The sequence below is a fragment of the Periplaneta americana genome, chromosome 1 (genome assembly GCF_040183065.1).
Source record: "Periplaneta americana isolate PAMFEO1 chromosome 1, P.americana_PAMFEO1_priV1, whole genome shotgun sequence".
Classification (NCBI taxonomy): Eukaryota; Metazoa; Arthropoda; class Insecta; order Blattodea; family Blattidae; genus Periplaneta; species Periplaneta americana.
This window is the reverse complement of record NC_091117.1, coordinates 187507397-187524301: the sequence shown is the minus strand read 5'-3', so window position 1 is coordinate 187524301 and position 16905 is coordinate 187507397. Positions and strand designations below refer to the sequence as shown.

Here is a 16905-nt window from a genome sequence, read left to right as displayed (position 1 = left end):
AAAGTTGGGCGGAGGGGAGAGGAGAGTTAAGTAGAGCGGAGAAGAGAGATGAGTGGAGAGGATAGGATAGTTAAGAGGAGAGAGAAGAGTTGACATACATGGATACAAAATTTTATGAAGCAGTAGGGTGTGACTTACGTGGAACTCTGACTGGTGGAGCAGGTGGTGCAGGTGGTGCGGGTGGTGCTGGCGGTCGTGGGGGCCTCGTAGGTTCCGTCACCTGGACGGGTGGCGTAGGTGGCGCTGGTGGTGCTGGTGGCGCTGGTGGTGCAGGCGGCGCTGGCGGTCGTGGGGGCCTCGTAGGTTGCGTCACCTGGACGGGTGGCGGCGGCGGCGGCGGCGTTGTTGTGGAGACTGTAAAGCAAGGACATGCCACATTGAACAACATATTAAACAAGGGTTTTTGGCATGCCGTAGTATGTGTCTCCCCTCTGTTTCTATGCACAGCAGTTTCTTCTTAAATACGACTTAATATATCCGGGCACGATGTATGTACAGTAGTGGCAAAAAAAACTGCACTGACCCTTGTAGCTGATTTCAGAGCCTTATTCATTCCAGAGCACGATAGACTGGTAACTAAGACTTTCGTGGTCCGAATCCTGCCTGGGAAGGAAACTTTTTTTTTTTGTTTCTTATTCAAATTTATTCCCAATACTTATCTTAAAATTGTCAACTTATCAATAATTGTCTTAATTACGTATAGTCACTGTCTAGTTCAAATATATACAGAAAAATTTTACAATATACTAGTACAACACAGGTGGTTATTATAGACAATTAATACAAAACAGAAATATTCATGAAGCGTTGTTGAATGTTATAAATTCGCCCACAGTACAGAAGGCGGGAAAAATTAGGTACCTCTTTAATTTGGACCTAAATAATCTTATGTTTCGAGTTCGATTTTTTTTCATATCCATAGGTAGGCTATTAAAAATGTTTACTGCCATATAACGCATTCCTTTCTGATAGCACGATAGATTTGCCGATGGAGTATGTAAGTCATTTTTTACGAATATTTATTCTATGAACTGTTGAATTAGTTACAAAGTTTTTACGATTACATACGAGGAAGTTTATTAGTGAAAATATATATTGACAAGTCATGGGCATTATTTGTAGTTTTTTAATGGTTCTACACGATACCCTCGATTTGGTTCCTATTATTTAATTACCCTGTTACACTATCGAAGACCAAAACTTTATTAGGTTTTCTCCGTACTCGCCTGACCTAACACCCTGTTATTTTTTTCCTGTGGGGGTATGTACAGCCAGTGTCACCGTTTTTGGCGTGTGTCCTTCAGTAAAAAGCCAGTCAGTGAGCACTTGTTGCCAAAGCAGCTGAGAACGGTACCACCCAACATGTCACGTCAGCAATTGCCATTGTCAATCTTATTGCCCATTGAATACATCAAAAACAAAACACTCGCACTTTGCGTTTCTGGGGTGTATCCTTGAGTACACTGTCCAGTCAGTGTCATCTATTACCACTTCGGCTGAGAGTGGTACCACCTCCTAAACAGATGTGACATCAGCAACCTGCCAATCACAGTTTTCAGCTTTCTCGTCCACAGACTGTGACAGAGATAAGATACTCGCTCTCAACGTTCTCATTACTTATTTCACGCGCCAGAAACGGTGGCAGGTCAATGACCTGCAAGAGCTACGGCCCCGCATCACAGCTTGCGGACCAAGCGATAGATGGTGACACATTGCACAGTGTGTGGGAGCAAATGGAATATGGCGTAGACATGTGCTGTGTGACCAGAGGTCCACATATCGAGTACTTGTAAGATATCAAACAAAATTTGGAGATATTGCCTTTTCTATTGGCACTTATTGTGTTGCTGTAGCATTAATAGTTACAGATATGTATAGTGCTGTGAAAACGGAGCAATCATTTTGGGACACGGTGGATTAAAAATCGGGCTCATGTTTACATAGTCTTTTTTTTTTTCTTTTTACTCAAAAGGACCTCATGAATAAGTTTCATGAGTGGCGGTATAACTTTCTGGACCGATGAATCATAGGCGGAGTTATGGGGGGGCCATGGGGAGGCACTGCTCCCTCAAACTTGGCCGAACTCTTTTTTTTTTTTCTAGTAACATTAGAAAATATTGAATTCAAAATTTTTTTCTTGCTTTTGTTTATGATTAAGTTTCTATGCTTAAATTGATGAATTAATTTCTTCAGAGCATGTGTCTGGACTATAATATTTATTTTAAATTTCTGAATATATAGACTATAAATGTCTATACCTCATTTGAAGAATGGAAGCACTGTAAGGTTTTTGTAACAGCCTGTACTGATGTGTTAGAATGCTGCAGGTGTTCAAGCAGCTACTTGGAGAAATATGAATAACATACTGCACAACAATGCAGAAAAAAGAAAAGTGATCCCGGTATAATGTGTAAACTTAAGATGAGATTAAATAATATAGTTAGAATTTACATTTCATGTGATATCTTGCTTTTTTAAATAAACAGATAAAATAAATGTAAAATTGGTCCACCGCTGTAGAGTAATGGACAGCAGGTCTGGTCATGAAACGAGCGGGCCCAAGTTCAAATCCTGGTTGGGACAAGTTACTTGGTTGGGGTTTTCCCTCAAACAATTGTATCAGAATTGCTGGGTAATTTTCGGTGTTGGACCTCGGACACATTTCGCCATCATTAATACAATAGCCCCGGTTAAATTCACGGTGCGGCGTGCTGTACTTGTAGAAGAGGACGGCCGTTCGGCTAACCAATCATTCACAGAATAGGAGTGGTAAGCACAATAAGTCTCAGGCTGCAGTGCAAGCCTTCGGGTCCCCCTCCGTACAAGACGAAAAAAAAAGTAAAATTTCTGTATATTTTGTTACAATTTTACTTTATTTTACAATACCTTTATTAAATGATCGTATTCCGATATACTATAAGGGGGGAGGAGATAAATGATGTCCCCCATAATCTCTTTATATCGAGATTCTTTACCCCCCAAGGAAACGGTTCTCTCTTCGCCTAAGCGATGAATATACATAATAAAAATCACAATATTGACAAAAAGTATCTAAACGAAAAGCATTGCAGTCGCTATAGCAACGAAGCTGGCTTGCTGACCTCCGTTGACGTAGTCGTCGTAGCCGTCATACTCCTCGTAGTCATAAGGTTCGAATATGACGTCCTCGTTGTTCTCGCCGGGCCGGGGCTGCTGCGCCTGAATCCCTCGCCTGCTCCCCGGCTTCCGCTGGGACCTGCCCTGCGCGCCCAGCGCGGCGGCGCCCAACAGAACTAGCAACAGCGCCAGTCGCGACATGTCGGCAGGAGGCAACCTCCAGCCTGCAAACTGTCAAGCAACACTCAGACATGCCAACAACACACGGGTTCGTGTAGTTACTTCCTATGTAGTAAGCTTGGGTTAAATAATTAATTTACTGAGCAGGTAAAGATGTTATGTTTGTATACAGGGTGGAATTGACACAATCTTGCAGAGTGAAAGTAACGATAGAGTAAACTGAAATTAATACAGAGACATCATTTTATTTTTACTTCAATTTTTATTGTACCTGAGTTTTTGAATGTACTTCACTCCCACCCCTTCTACTAATGAAGTTCAACCGTCCTCCACACAGATCCAAGACCGCATATACAGTTATAGTAGCCTTACGGTATAGTAAACAGTACGTTCCAAAAATATGTTCGTGTTTTCCAGTGACGAAAGAGCTTTCAATATTGAATCATTTTCGCACAGGTACTGTCATCCATTTGCCTACGTCGTATCCCGGTTTCCCCCACCAGCTTTTATTCGCCAGCTAGTGGCTGGGCTGTCTTACCTCTTTTCTGAGAACATTAATTTCTGTTAGGAATTGGACTTCTACGTAGGATAATATTATACAACTGTTTTAAATAACTTAAATAAAAGGGCCTCGTTAAGTAATTAACTGTCAGGTGATTTCCTCCCTTTCTACGATCCTACGACATAACCACTTGGACGGACAGTAGATAACATGCCTGAGTGATTTTATCTTTTCGGCTCGGGCAGAAGTGAAGATTGAATTTACAGTACGTAAGGTACTCTTTTATAGAGTAGGTACAGAATTATTTCAATATGAGTTACTAGTACGAAGGACGAAACTGGTAATTAGGATTAGATACAATAGTCTATAATGCGATAATATGCACATTAGAACTGAAGTCTATATCGAAATGAACGGCCACAATTTAAAAAAAATGTGTTTAAATATCCATATTACGAATATTTTTCAATTTAACTTCATTCTCTATATTGTACGCTAATGTGCTGTAGACAGTATAATATACACTGCATAATGAATACGTCCACATGGACAGCTCAGTTCGTGAGTAAAAACACTCATTGTTAATACTGTGCTGTATTTTGATTAAACGAAAACCTAATGAAAATTATCAAACTCAAAAGCGCAATATTTCCTAGTATATGTAAAATGGATGAACTACTTTTCTTCCCTCCTATACCTAGTAAAGTGATGTGTTTGTATATTACGCCAGTATCATCGAACTCCAGTAGTGGAAGGGGGTAGGAAACGGCGTTGATCCAGAGGTATAGGCAAGTTAATATTAAAAATGTTAGTAAAAATAAAATGATGTCCCTGTAGAAAATCTATATTACATTTTGTGATTAAATGCACGGTTAATTAGAAAATTAAGTTGAAAGTTTGAGATAGATAGAGAGATGAACAAAATGTACAATTTTTTTAGATGTTATTTTTTAGAATTAAAAATTGATGTTTTTCGTTGAAAAGTGTCGCTGTGAACAGAATAATTGAATAATTATACTGAAAACTATGACGTAATTACATAATAATAATAATAATAATAATAATAATAATAATAATAATAATAATAATAATGTAAACGATTTTCCCATGCATGTAAGAAATCATTTTATGTGTATGTATGCTGATGATACTTCTGTTATTGTAAAAGATGGAAATGAACTTTATTTAGAGACAACCTGTTGTGACCTGTTAAAAAATCTCAAAACATGGTTTGATAGCAATCTGCTTCACTTAAATATTAATAAGACCGGATATATTCACTTTCACAATTCTCAAAGGAAAAATTTGAAGGACATTAATATTTTTATTCAAGATCAATACTTATGTAAATGGGAAACTACTAAATTCTTGGGCGTTACATTTGATGATTGTTTGTCTTGGAGACTCCACTGCACAAGTTTAATTTCTAAACTCAATAGCATTTGTTATCAAATCAGAATTTTGAGGACGATAATAAATCATGACGTATTAATGTCTTATTATTTCGCACACGTCGAGTCAAGGCTTTCATATTATATTTGTTTTTGGGGATCTGGAACCATGCTGAATGATATATTTATTGCTCAAAAGCGTATTGTCAGATGCATAGTGGGCGTTGACAGTAGAAGTAGGGAACATTTTTTACAATATAATATTCTTACTGTTTATGGTTTATATATTTTTAATGTTTTACAACTAATTTATAAAAATCTGTCTGATTTTCACCAAAATTGTGACTTCCATACCTACGATACTCGTAACAAAAATAGTTCAACTATTCCAGCACACCATCTTACAAACACTAGTAGAACCTATATGGTCTTTGGTATCAAAATCTACAATAGTTTGCCTGATGACATCAAATATACAAAAAATTCTCTCAAATTTAGGAACTATATAAAAACTAAATTAATAAAATTGTGTCCCTACAATCTTGAGGATGAACGCATGGGCCCTCGAAATGAATAATGTTTTTTTTTTTTTTATATTTGACTTATTTTAAATTAAATTGTAATTGTATACATTTGACCATGTCTATGCATATATTATGCCTTCGACAATAAGGTTATATTTAAAAAGTTCTATCTAATAATAATAGGCTAATAATAATAATAATAATAATAATAATAATAATAATAATAATAATAATAATAATAATAATAATAATAAAAATAATAATAATAATAATAATAATAATCATTATCATCATCATAAAACTACCCATTTCCTAGGATGTGTTTCATCAAAACCCAGTTTCAGCAGTCTGGCAACATCGCCGCTGTAACACTGCTCTTTCTTCTCGTAATACAGATGTAAGAGGTCAATGAACTCAGGTCTGTCTCCCTAGGTGAGCTACCTCCGACCTCCCTCTCTGACTACAACGTTGCACTATGTTCATATCGTTCAGTGGCTTGAAATTAGTGAATTTACACCAAAACCGTCCACGCTATTAAAATACATCAGAGGGATAAATGATTATTTATTAGATTGACGTCAAGGAGACTTAGCTAATACAAAAAGAAGGCGGAAACGTTGGTTTTTCGTAGAAAGCTCGCAATTATAAATTGTAAATTTTCTAAATATCAGTAAATTCTTTTCATTTGCTTTCAGTTACCATAGAAACCAATAAAATGTAATGTATTAAAATAATGCTTAAGATTATGACAATCTTAATAAACCGTAGAATATGCTTGCGGATTAGTTCCTCTTCTTACTGAATCACGTCAGGTGAACGAAAGTATGCCTTCAGAGCAATGCAGCTTAAGTTCTGTGGCTGGTAAAATATTTAAACATACGAACTAGCTAATTACAAATTCAGATATACTCCAAGTTGAGACCGGATTCGATGTTGATGATTACGTCACTTATATAAGCTAGCTGCTAGAATCTACGGAAAATTAGAGGTGTTTTTAAGCCTATTCGGTTAGACCGTCCTCTTTTTCCCGAACATAGCCTCTTTTTAGGTTCGGTTCTTTTGTCTGAATTCTTTTTTGACTGAGATCTCTACTGTCCTCTTTTTTTTTAACAAAACATAACGTGATATTTTTCCTCATTTTATAATAAAATAAATTTATATTAAGTTATTCACGACATCAATAGTGATCAGTTAGATTGAAAATGTGTTTAGAAATCTTAAAATTCATCGCTGAAGGCATTTTAAACAGTTCAATGGCGATCTTATCATGAGTACTCATAGGATAAATGGACAGTAGTTATTCTAAAGAAATTCTTTGAAGTGGATTTTAGTGAAATATGCAGTATGTATGATACCTATGGTCTATGGGACCAGTAACTATTTTCGACACACGCTGAATCTATTGAAAAGCATGACAATTGAACCGGAATATTGAGAAACCCCACATGTCTAGAAAACTTAACTTTTCAGGAGATACAAAAAACATCTCAGGTCCTAGATTTATGCTCTTATTATTTTTTTCTAAACACTTTAGCTAAAATGATGTTGATGTGAATATGTGGGTTTCTCTCCATAATACGATAGTCTGCATGTTTAGAATACGACATCATATATAACTCAATTTCGTGAAAAAAATGGACATGTGTGGTTTCTTAATATTGTGATTCAATTGTCTTATACAAGTTATACATTCCTTAGAGATAATACGTAACACCTTAAAAGAAAGCTATACTCATAAGTATAATACCCATTAAAGTGAAAGGGTTGTTATGTAAACAGGAAAAAGAGGAAAATCAACAGAAATAAAAAATCTTCAGGCAGTCATTTTCTAAAATTATGTATAACCTGTAGATACTATTCAGAGATGTGGCTTACACCTTTAAAGGAGTTTAGGTACTTCAAATGGATGAGGCTCACAGAATGTTTGTCTCGGAATAATGTGGAAATTTGTATAAAGTATCTTAATGCAAACGGTGTACGTATAGCTGATGCCAAAACTTTGGATCAAATTTGTAGTTTGAAAGAATTTGTTAGTAGTAAAGTTGATTGCGAAGATTTCAGAAAATTACGATCTAATCAGAAAATGGATAGAATATTTAAAACAAATGGACAAGGTACAAATTAATTCAGAATTGTTGATAATTTCATAGTGTGTTGTTATTTTTTCTTGCTATCTCATTACATATTAGTAATGTGGAAAGGAATTTTTTTATGTAATGCAAGCACAATGTACCATTAATGTAAGAAATAGTTTGTGGAGACAGTGGAAGCAATTTTCACTGTAAAATGTAATCTGTCTCTTCTGATTGAGGTTCTGGCTGATATTAGGTACAGTACATCTATTATCTGACAGTACATCTTATTTGACGATATGTGTGATTAGTGTGATATGTAGCTAGTTGGCGATGTATGTAATGGAGGGGGAAAGGAATTGGCCACACTATCCCATTATCTTCTGGCCTAGTTGCCTCATACGTGGTTCCTTCTTGGTATCGCTTGTGAGGTTCAGACCTGTCTTTGGACAGTTGACTAAATAACAATATAATCTGAAAAAATATTCATATCAAGATTTCCATAACTACTTAATTTATAGATCAGATTTGTTCAGGAAAGTAAGTTCCAATAAAAAATATTTGTAACGACAGGTATTAATTAATTGTAAAAAAGTTACTGAATATGATTAAATGCTCTGTGTTTTTGTAGGAATAAGGATATTACATTTGCATTATGTTTTTTTTTCTATAGGGCCTACATAAAGTTTTTTTACGTTCGTAACTATGTGTGCTCTTTTTTCAAGCTGAGATCTGGCAGCCCTAACTTCAACTCTCTGTTACTATTACATTTTCAAATGAATAAGTACGATTAAACACAAAAGTTATTTTTCTTATGTCGTATTACGTAATTTCATATTAAAACGCAACCCTGTGACTCGTTGATAGGATACTACTGAGAATATAAAATAGAGTGCTATGTCCTGTTCAGTAACATGGTGGTTAGTTCACTTTTTTCCTAAAAAGGAAACGTTCAGATTAGTCTCTCTGTCTTTATTGAAGTCTAGAGAAATGTATTGAAGTATTCTCTTAAGACAATTATAACTATGTTACTCTTACACTTGCAGTGAGTGGGCAGCAGGTTAACAGGGCCACTTCAGTGCAATTAAAATGCAAGGACGCGGAGAAATGCTCATCTTATTCATACTTAAAAGTAGACTACTTAAAGTGTATTATTCTATTAATATTACATTCTTAGCTGATAGAAGTGTCCAACTGAAATTAATCCAATATATTTTTTCTAGACACGATGTTTTTTTATGGAAAATTGTGAATCAAAAGGAAACTTTATACGTGGTAAGCCACTTGATTAAGTAAACTCCTTAAAATATTCAGCCTGTAATGTATTGTGCATAAATGCTGCAGTTAAAATGGTAAGGTGTAACGCAAGAAAAGACTTGTACGAAATTAAATAAAGTCCCTAAAAAAACTTTCTGCGAATTTTTTTAGTTTTCCAACATCTATGGATGTAGGAACGTTTCGAAGATTCTTTAGGTTTTCCAACATGTCGTAGAAAAAACTAAGGGAGTAAAAAGTGTGGAACTTTGCTTGTAGCTTTTCTATTTTTAATTTCATGTTGAAACTCTGTATACATTTATTTATTTACTAGAGCTTCCTCAAATTAGAGGCTACCATTAGACAAGGCATACAAAACAAAAAAAAAAGAACAAATAGATGATGAAAGATAACAAAGTGAGAAAAATTACAAACAAGTAAACAAACAAACAAACAATGGCAGTTAACAAAATAAGCTAACAAGAAGAAAAATGATAATGGCACATCAGTTTTTTCAGTACACTGAATTAGAGTCCATATAGGTGGTCCCGTGAGAGTTTGACTGACTCTCTAATTATGAGGAGGGCCAGTTCATTTAGAAAAGATTTGTGCAGTTTTAGGGTCTTACAGAATTGAGAAGAGAAGTTAGGTATCGTTCCTCTTGCTCCAAACATCAATCCCGTGACATTGATATCATGAAGTTGGTATTTATCTTTATAATACAGGATGGTTGGAACGTAGATTGCTCGTTTCTCCTCGTGTACGTCTTCAGGCTGTCCTTTATATGTTTCAAACCTGATGGTGGGGTCGATTATCATACCCTGGCACAGGCTTAGGGGTATAAAATTAATATTTTGAACTTGATTTTAAAAGTTATGTTTTTCATTTATAAAGTGTGTACCTATTTTTAATGACACAATGTCCTGTACCTATTTTTATAATTTTAGGATTCTTCAGGGCTCGAAATATACAGAATCATATTTTTCACTATCTATAAACTAGTATTTAAAAAAAATCCTACAAATGTGTGACCCCAATGTTTGTGTATATAACAAAGATAAATGCTTCGTAATGTCCATTTACCACTATGAAGAATAAGTTGGTAAGTATTTTAATAATCATAGACAAAAGCTAATAAAAATAATTGAAAAACAATGTTTCTTAAATGATCCCTAAGATCCCCTGATCTCAAACCATTAGATCATTTTCTTTTATGAAACTACATCAAGTGAAGGGTCTACTAGGATCGACCACGAGGTCTAGAAGAGTTAAAGACAAGAATTATGGATGAGATACAACAGAAGGCCGAATAGTTCTGCTAAAAGCATTGAACAATTTCGAAGACAGCCTATATTACTGAAAATATACGGGATAACATTCATTGTTACAGAAATTAATCCAGCAGTATTTGGTAGATCAGTATTGTCTGGAGGAAGCGCAAAAATTACAATTTCTAAGAAAAGACCAAAAGGTATTACTTACTCATAAAATAAGAGGCCTACAAGATTTTGTAGTCTCTTGATCACCTCAGTAATATCTCTTGTTGGGAAAAAGTGATTCTGCCCTCTACATTTCAGGGTAGTTCACGAAACATGCAGCAGCTATACCAAGATGCTAAGTCTTTTGTTCAAAGCATGACAAACCATACATTTTCTTAACTTTCACCTACAATCCGCAATGACCTGAAATAGCTACTGCTTTACTCCCACATGAAAAACTCGCTGATCGTCCTGACATTGTTACTTGCGATTTCGCATTGAAACTCAAGAAAAGACGGATAGGTTTAAGGAAAAGTATTTGGCAAAACGAAAAAACATTCAGAGGGAGTATGTTTCGCTATTATGGAAGCAATATTATTTGAACTTCTTATGGACTTAGTTTGCAGCATTTGCTGCACAAGCCACTAGTTGTAGTTTAATTTCAATGGTGTATATCTATTTTCTAAGTCATCAATGTGTATATATAAGCTTTTATTTCATAATTTAGACATGAAGAATCCAAAAATGGAAAAGTAAGTACATGGCGCCATTAAAAGACAGATTTCTAGGCACAGTCTTTATAAATGAAAAACATAGTTTTTTGAAACATGTTCGAAATATTCCTTTTTTTCATTCCCTATAACTTTTGTATACAATTTCTTCATAAAATTAAAAGTAGGAAAGCTACAATCAGTATTCCATATTTTTATTCATCTTACACAAACATTTAGCGCTCGGAAGGTCTTTTGGATTTTTCAATATGTCACAAAAACGTACCGGCTCTATAATCAGAGAAGACAAGGAGAGGTGAACTTATTTGTTGAAACCGTTACTAAGAATTGTTCTCCGTTACTGATAATGAATCCTGCAGTTAGGTTTCCCTTCCTAGCCTTCCCTAATAATGGAAACGATGTGTAACAGTGGGGAAGTTCGTTATAGAAAAAGTCTGAGAAGAAACCTGAGACAGAAGGAACCAGTTTTTCTATTCAGAATATTGCAAAATTCAGTACAAATAAGATGGGAGTCTTCTCCCAGCATAAACTTACAATGGAGTGTGCCTTTTTCTTTCCTGATCAAGGAAATGAAATTTCCTGAGAACTTCGCTGACGCATTGTCATTGGTGCCAAAAACTAAATGAAAGCAGCAAAACTGAAGTATATAAGATCATTATATGAATCCTTGTCAAGTGAAGGAATACAGTGGTTTGAGTTGCAGCGTATATCCTTCATGAAGAAGAAAATTTAGATGATGTTTGTGACATTTCTGATAATGAATTTATCTTAGCTGAGGCTGAAGACACAAGTCAATGATTCGAAAATAATGAACATTAATTTAGTAGTATATCGAAATGATAGCCGTCAAAATCTTGGATTTAAAATATCGGCATCCTAATCAATTCAAATGAACAAAATATAAAATGTAAATTAATGTTAGAAAAATACATAATGAAATTTAAAAAAAATATATTATTCTGCGACAGATGTGGTAGCTATCAAAACGATAAAAATGTATTGCAAAAATTAATAATATACACTGAATATTATAAAGATGAATAGAGATGGTGATTGATGATATTCAATGAAGATTTTAAAATGGTTGATGCAATTGTCCTAAGAGTCTTATCAGGAACCTTTAATTTTCTGAGGATCTCCAATGTAAATTTGGGAATTGTTCCTCGCGCACCAAACATAAGTCCAATGACATTCCAATCTTGAATATTATATTTATGACAGAGATCTTCACAGCATGGAAGGTAAATAGCGCGCTTCTCTTCATGTACTTGCTTTGGTTGATCTTCATTAAAGATCTTAAAGAAAATGTTTCTTAAAATCATCAGAATTAAAAAAATATATATATTTTTCATTTTTCCAATTAGCCTAATATATCATTTGTAATAAGCATATGTGGTTCACATTTCTCATCAATAAATGGATTGATGGATAAACGACATCAGTTGTGCAAATCAAGATTTCAGGTATAACTCCCTGTAAAGTTGATTTGAATAATTTCGAGGGAAAAATTGTTCCGGAGCCGGGTATCGAACCCGGGACCTTTGGTTTAACGTACCAACGCTCTACCACTGAGCTACTCGGGAACTCTAACCGACACCGATCCAATTTTTCCCTCTATATCCACAGACCTCAAAGTGGGTATAACGCATTGTCATTGGTGCCAAAAACTAAATGAAAGCAGCAAAACTGAAGTATATAAGATCATTATAAATATAATCAAGATGGGAGTCTTCTCACAGCATAAACTTACAATGGAGTGTGCCTTTTTCTTTCCTGATCTTGATTTGCATAATACACGTCACTGTTCGTTAACAGAAAACCACAATTTAAGTCACACGGAGTTAGTGTGCACTCGAAGTTGATTGCTTGACGGTTGTCAGCCCACTTTGAGGTCTGTGGATATAGAGGGAAAAATTGGATCGGTGTCGGTTAGAGTTCCCGAGTAGCTCAGTGGTAGAGCGTTGGTACGTTAAACCAAAGGTCCCGGGTTCGATACCCGGCTCCGGAACAATTTTTCCCTCGAAATTATTCGACTTCAGTTGTGTCTCTAAAATCTCTTTATTGTGGCACTTTCTTAATTTCTTATAGAAATTTAAATATTAAACTATAATGGAAGAATGTAAACTATTTTAAAGAATGGTTACATTCGCAACTAACAGAATTATATCAATAATTTCTTTGAGTGGTTATTTTCTCAAAACAAGGTTGAAAAACTGAGATCGTTTTTCCAGCAAGCTCCTCAATTATAGGTTATATAACGGGAAACCAACGATATATTTTTTCAATGAGTTAGAGTGAGAAAAGGTACATTCGGAGACTGGAAAAGAGAATCAGTCCAAAATAGTCGAGTAATAAATTGATGGACATGTAGACTATAATAAGTAGGCAGTGTGCGAAGGTACATTAAACACAGTTTCTGTAATTCACACAAATGAGATAAATGTAGCGTTCGATACAGAATTCATAGTGTTCTTTGTTTTATTACTGACATTTTACAACAATCTATTTCCTAACTGGTAAATCCACATGCTATAATTCTCTATAATGGAGTAATTTTCGTTATCCGATTGACATTGGACCTCATGCAGGTAAAATAATCGAGACTCTTAATTTGCTAACATAGGATACAAAATCTGCTGAGGATGGAATCTATAGTGATACTTTTCACTCTGTGTAAATATAATATAATTCAAGTGTAATTTACATCTTGTCTGAAATTAATTGGAATAGGTAAATTCTTTATCGAAATTGAGCGTTGTCTTCAATTTTCTAAACTCGTAATGTTTCCTCCCAGTTTTTGCTGTAATATCTAGCCTATAAGTAAATTCAATATGACTGTGTTCTTAGCGGTTAAATCCATTGGCTAGTGCAAAATATTACAATTTATTACACTTTATCAACAATCTTGTGAATACTGGATTAAAGTAAGAAGGCAGTTTAATATTTGATTACTAGTGATTATTGTATTCTGTTTTTCATAAATTATTTTTAAAAAATTGACAGGAAATATTTCAAAAGAGAGATGTAATTCTATGAATTATAAAAATGTTTACATATAAACACGCTCTACGTTAAGAAATGAGTATGAAAGAAAAACACATGTCAACGTTTTTGTTTAGTCAACTGTGCGAAGACAAGTCTGAACCTCATAAGTAACGCCAATGAGGCATCACTCATGAGGCAACTAGGCCAGGAGATAATGGGGTAGGGTGGCCAGTTCCTTTTCCCCTCCAATTTATACATCGCTGACTAGCTACATATTACACTAGTCAGACTTCAGATGCATACAAACAATTGTTCTTCCTCTGACACATATCCTCAAGTGAGATGTACTGCCTGATAATAAATGTACATATCAGCCAGAACCTCAATCAGAGATAAAAGTTTTTGTCAAGAAAATATAAAGCTAATTTCTATCGTATTCCAATTTTAGTATTTAATATGTGTTAATCACGTTAAAATTTCATTATTTAATTTCAATCGGTAGGCATAAAATCGTTTTAACTATTGTGAAAAGGGATTCAACGATATTAAAAAAAGAAAGAGAGAAATCTAACAATTCCTGTCCCTTAAAAAATATTTGGTCGCAAGATTTAATAACTATTATTCCTCTTAGTGATTTACTGATGTTTTATTTTCATTAGTCATATAACTTACATTACCACAGACACTAACAAATTAATCATGAGGCAAGTAAAAGGAAGATTAAAATTAATTTTAGAGACTATGTAAATTGAGGGCTTTGCCGGAAGAAAGGCGGATAGACCTATACGCCCTTCTTCGGGAAAACGGTTTAAAATGTAGTGAATAATTATAGTAGCGAAATTTTATTTTGATTGTACTGTACGTACCTGCTGGACAGGGCTGCGTGCATGTATAACATTTTAATCAGGTACGTTTTAATACCTTAGATTGAATGTATCTCAATTCGCCATATTGACGTATACGCCCTTTTTCCGGCAAGCCCCTCAATTATTTGCTGGAAGACAATGTAATGATAATTGAAAATTCTATAAAACCACAAGAAAAATCTTTATTTTCGGAGATTATTTGCAGTATTCGTATGTTAATTACATGCAGTGATTAGCAGGATTTTACATTTATTCATATTAATACTACGAATGTCTAATTAAAACAGATAAATTAATTTATATTGTTAATACCTGTGACGATCCCGTGGTTACATAATTAAGTTTAAAAGTAGGGAAATATAAATGAATTTTATTATCGACATTTGTAAGGAAAATCAAATCTACAAAATTATAGAAAATAATAATACATGCACTGATTTGTTAATAAATTAATTACGCCTAATTTTCAGTTCTTGAGTGTCCCCAAAAGAACTATTAACAGAGTCTTCGCAAGTTTTTAATTAAAAATTAAAGTTTCTTCCTTAAATGGATAAATGCACTTTAATTCGTCATTTGCCGGATATTTTCGTGGTTATGTGGCAAACAGTTACGAAAATGAATAAAACAGATGAATTTCAGTTCAGAAAACCAGTTAAAGGAAGAAATTTGTAGGAAACTGCAGAAAATGAGAATAAACTATTTTGTTAATAAGTTAATTGTTACGTCCAAATTATTACTTTTAAGTTACAGAAGTATATAAGCATTTATAATATAAAATTGCAGTAGATGTTGAATGCACTCTTAAATTTGCGAATAGTCACCTTCTGGCGCGGCGCTGGTTGTCGCTGCTTCTGGTATCACAAGCACAGAGGAACTGACGCTCCGAGACGTCGCGGTCTAGGGAGATGCCCGCGATGGCAAGCAGATGCAATTAAAACAATCTTCATGACAGATGTGCTCAAGAGCGGCTCAAGTTCCCGTCAATTGAGAACTCTGGATTTGCTTTACAGTACAACCCGACGTCTCCTTCCAACAACGACAATGCTGGTCATTCCGTCATGTTGTGCGGTTCAATGAATGGGTTACTTGTGTAACCATGATATTGTAATCGATTTTAATGGAAATATTTATCCGTTTAAATGAGAAAATTTCATAGTTTAATAGAATGAATTGTTTAAACTTTCTTGTGACTTATTTTTCAAGAGTTATTCACGAATGGCGAAGAGTAAAGTCATCCCATCACAGGTCCTGAAGGCCCACAGGATGGCGATAGGTTAAGGAGCCATCCTGTACAATCGGCACTGAATGGCAGTAGGGATATCAGTTTTATTTCTTTGCCGCTTTTACCCCAAAGAAATATCAGGTACTCATTTCTGTTAGAGGCAGAGTAAACACCAGAGCCATAGTTAGACCGGAATTTATAGATCATTAGAAAAAATCACATTGGTAATCGAACCCACAACCTATTGGTAACAATGATTATTAGAGGAGAAAAATTCGTTCCGGCGCCGGGGATCGAAGCCGGATCCTTGGTTCTACGTACCAAGTCCTCTAACCACTGAGCTACGCCGAAGTCGCCGAAGTTCAATCCACAGCACCGGATCGAATCCCTCTCCTTTAATGTTTTTCCCTTTGTGGCCTGACTTCAAGTTCGACATGTATGTTGACATATATTAGCAGTCTTACTAATAAACCGTGTATAGTTTTTATACTAGACTTATGCAGAGTTGAGAGAGAAAACGTTACTAATAAACCATGCATAAGCAATGGATGTATAAACAGTCCGTAACTATATATAGGAATTGCTTTGCAGTAATTATATACACGATACCCTTGTTTAAGCTTGTATACAGGGAAAAAATGGCCGCCTCTCTAACAGCTGTTCGTATCGACTGTCATTTTATGATGATGGTTGCCTTGTAACCACAGAAAAACAAACCAAAGAGTACAGAATAATAAGAATAATATTGCTGTAGCTTGTACACTTTGACCAAAATATGGTGTGGTAATCGATCGGAACCAGTTGTACTCTCGATACTTAGCAC

At 34.9% G+C, this 16905-nt stretch overlaps 1 protein-coding gene across 3 annotated transcripts in view; it reads right to left on the bottom strand.

Annotated features, from left to right (window-relative positions):
* Window positions 1-15789, bottom strand: part of LOC138705281 (collagen alpha-1(II) chain-like) — a 105615-nt gene extending 89826 nt beyond the window's left edge. For all 3 annotated transcript variants that reach the window (XM_069834138.1, XM_069834130.1, XM_069834149.1), the window contains exons 1-3: window positions 15682-15789; window positions 3102-3327; window positions 139-354 (exon numbers count right to left, since the gene is read on the bottom strand). In XM_069834138.1, coding sequence (XP_069690239.1) covers window positions 139-354; window positions 3102-3297 — 412 coding nt within the window. In that variant the 5' untranslated portion in view covers window positions 3298-3327; window positions 15682-15789. The remainder of the gene's footprint in view (window positions 1-138; window positions 355-3101; window positions 3328-15681) is intronic.
* Window positions 15790-16905: the final 1116 nt, after the last annotated feature.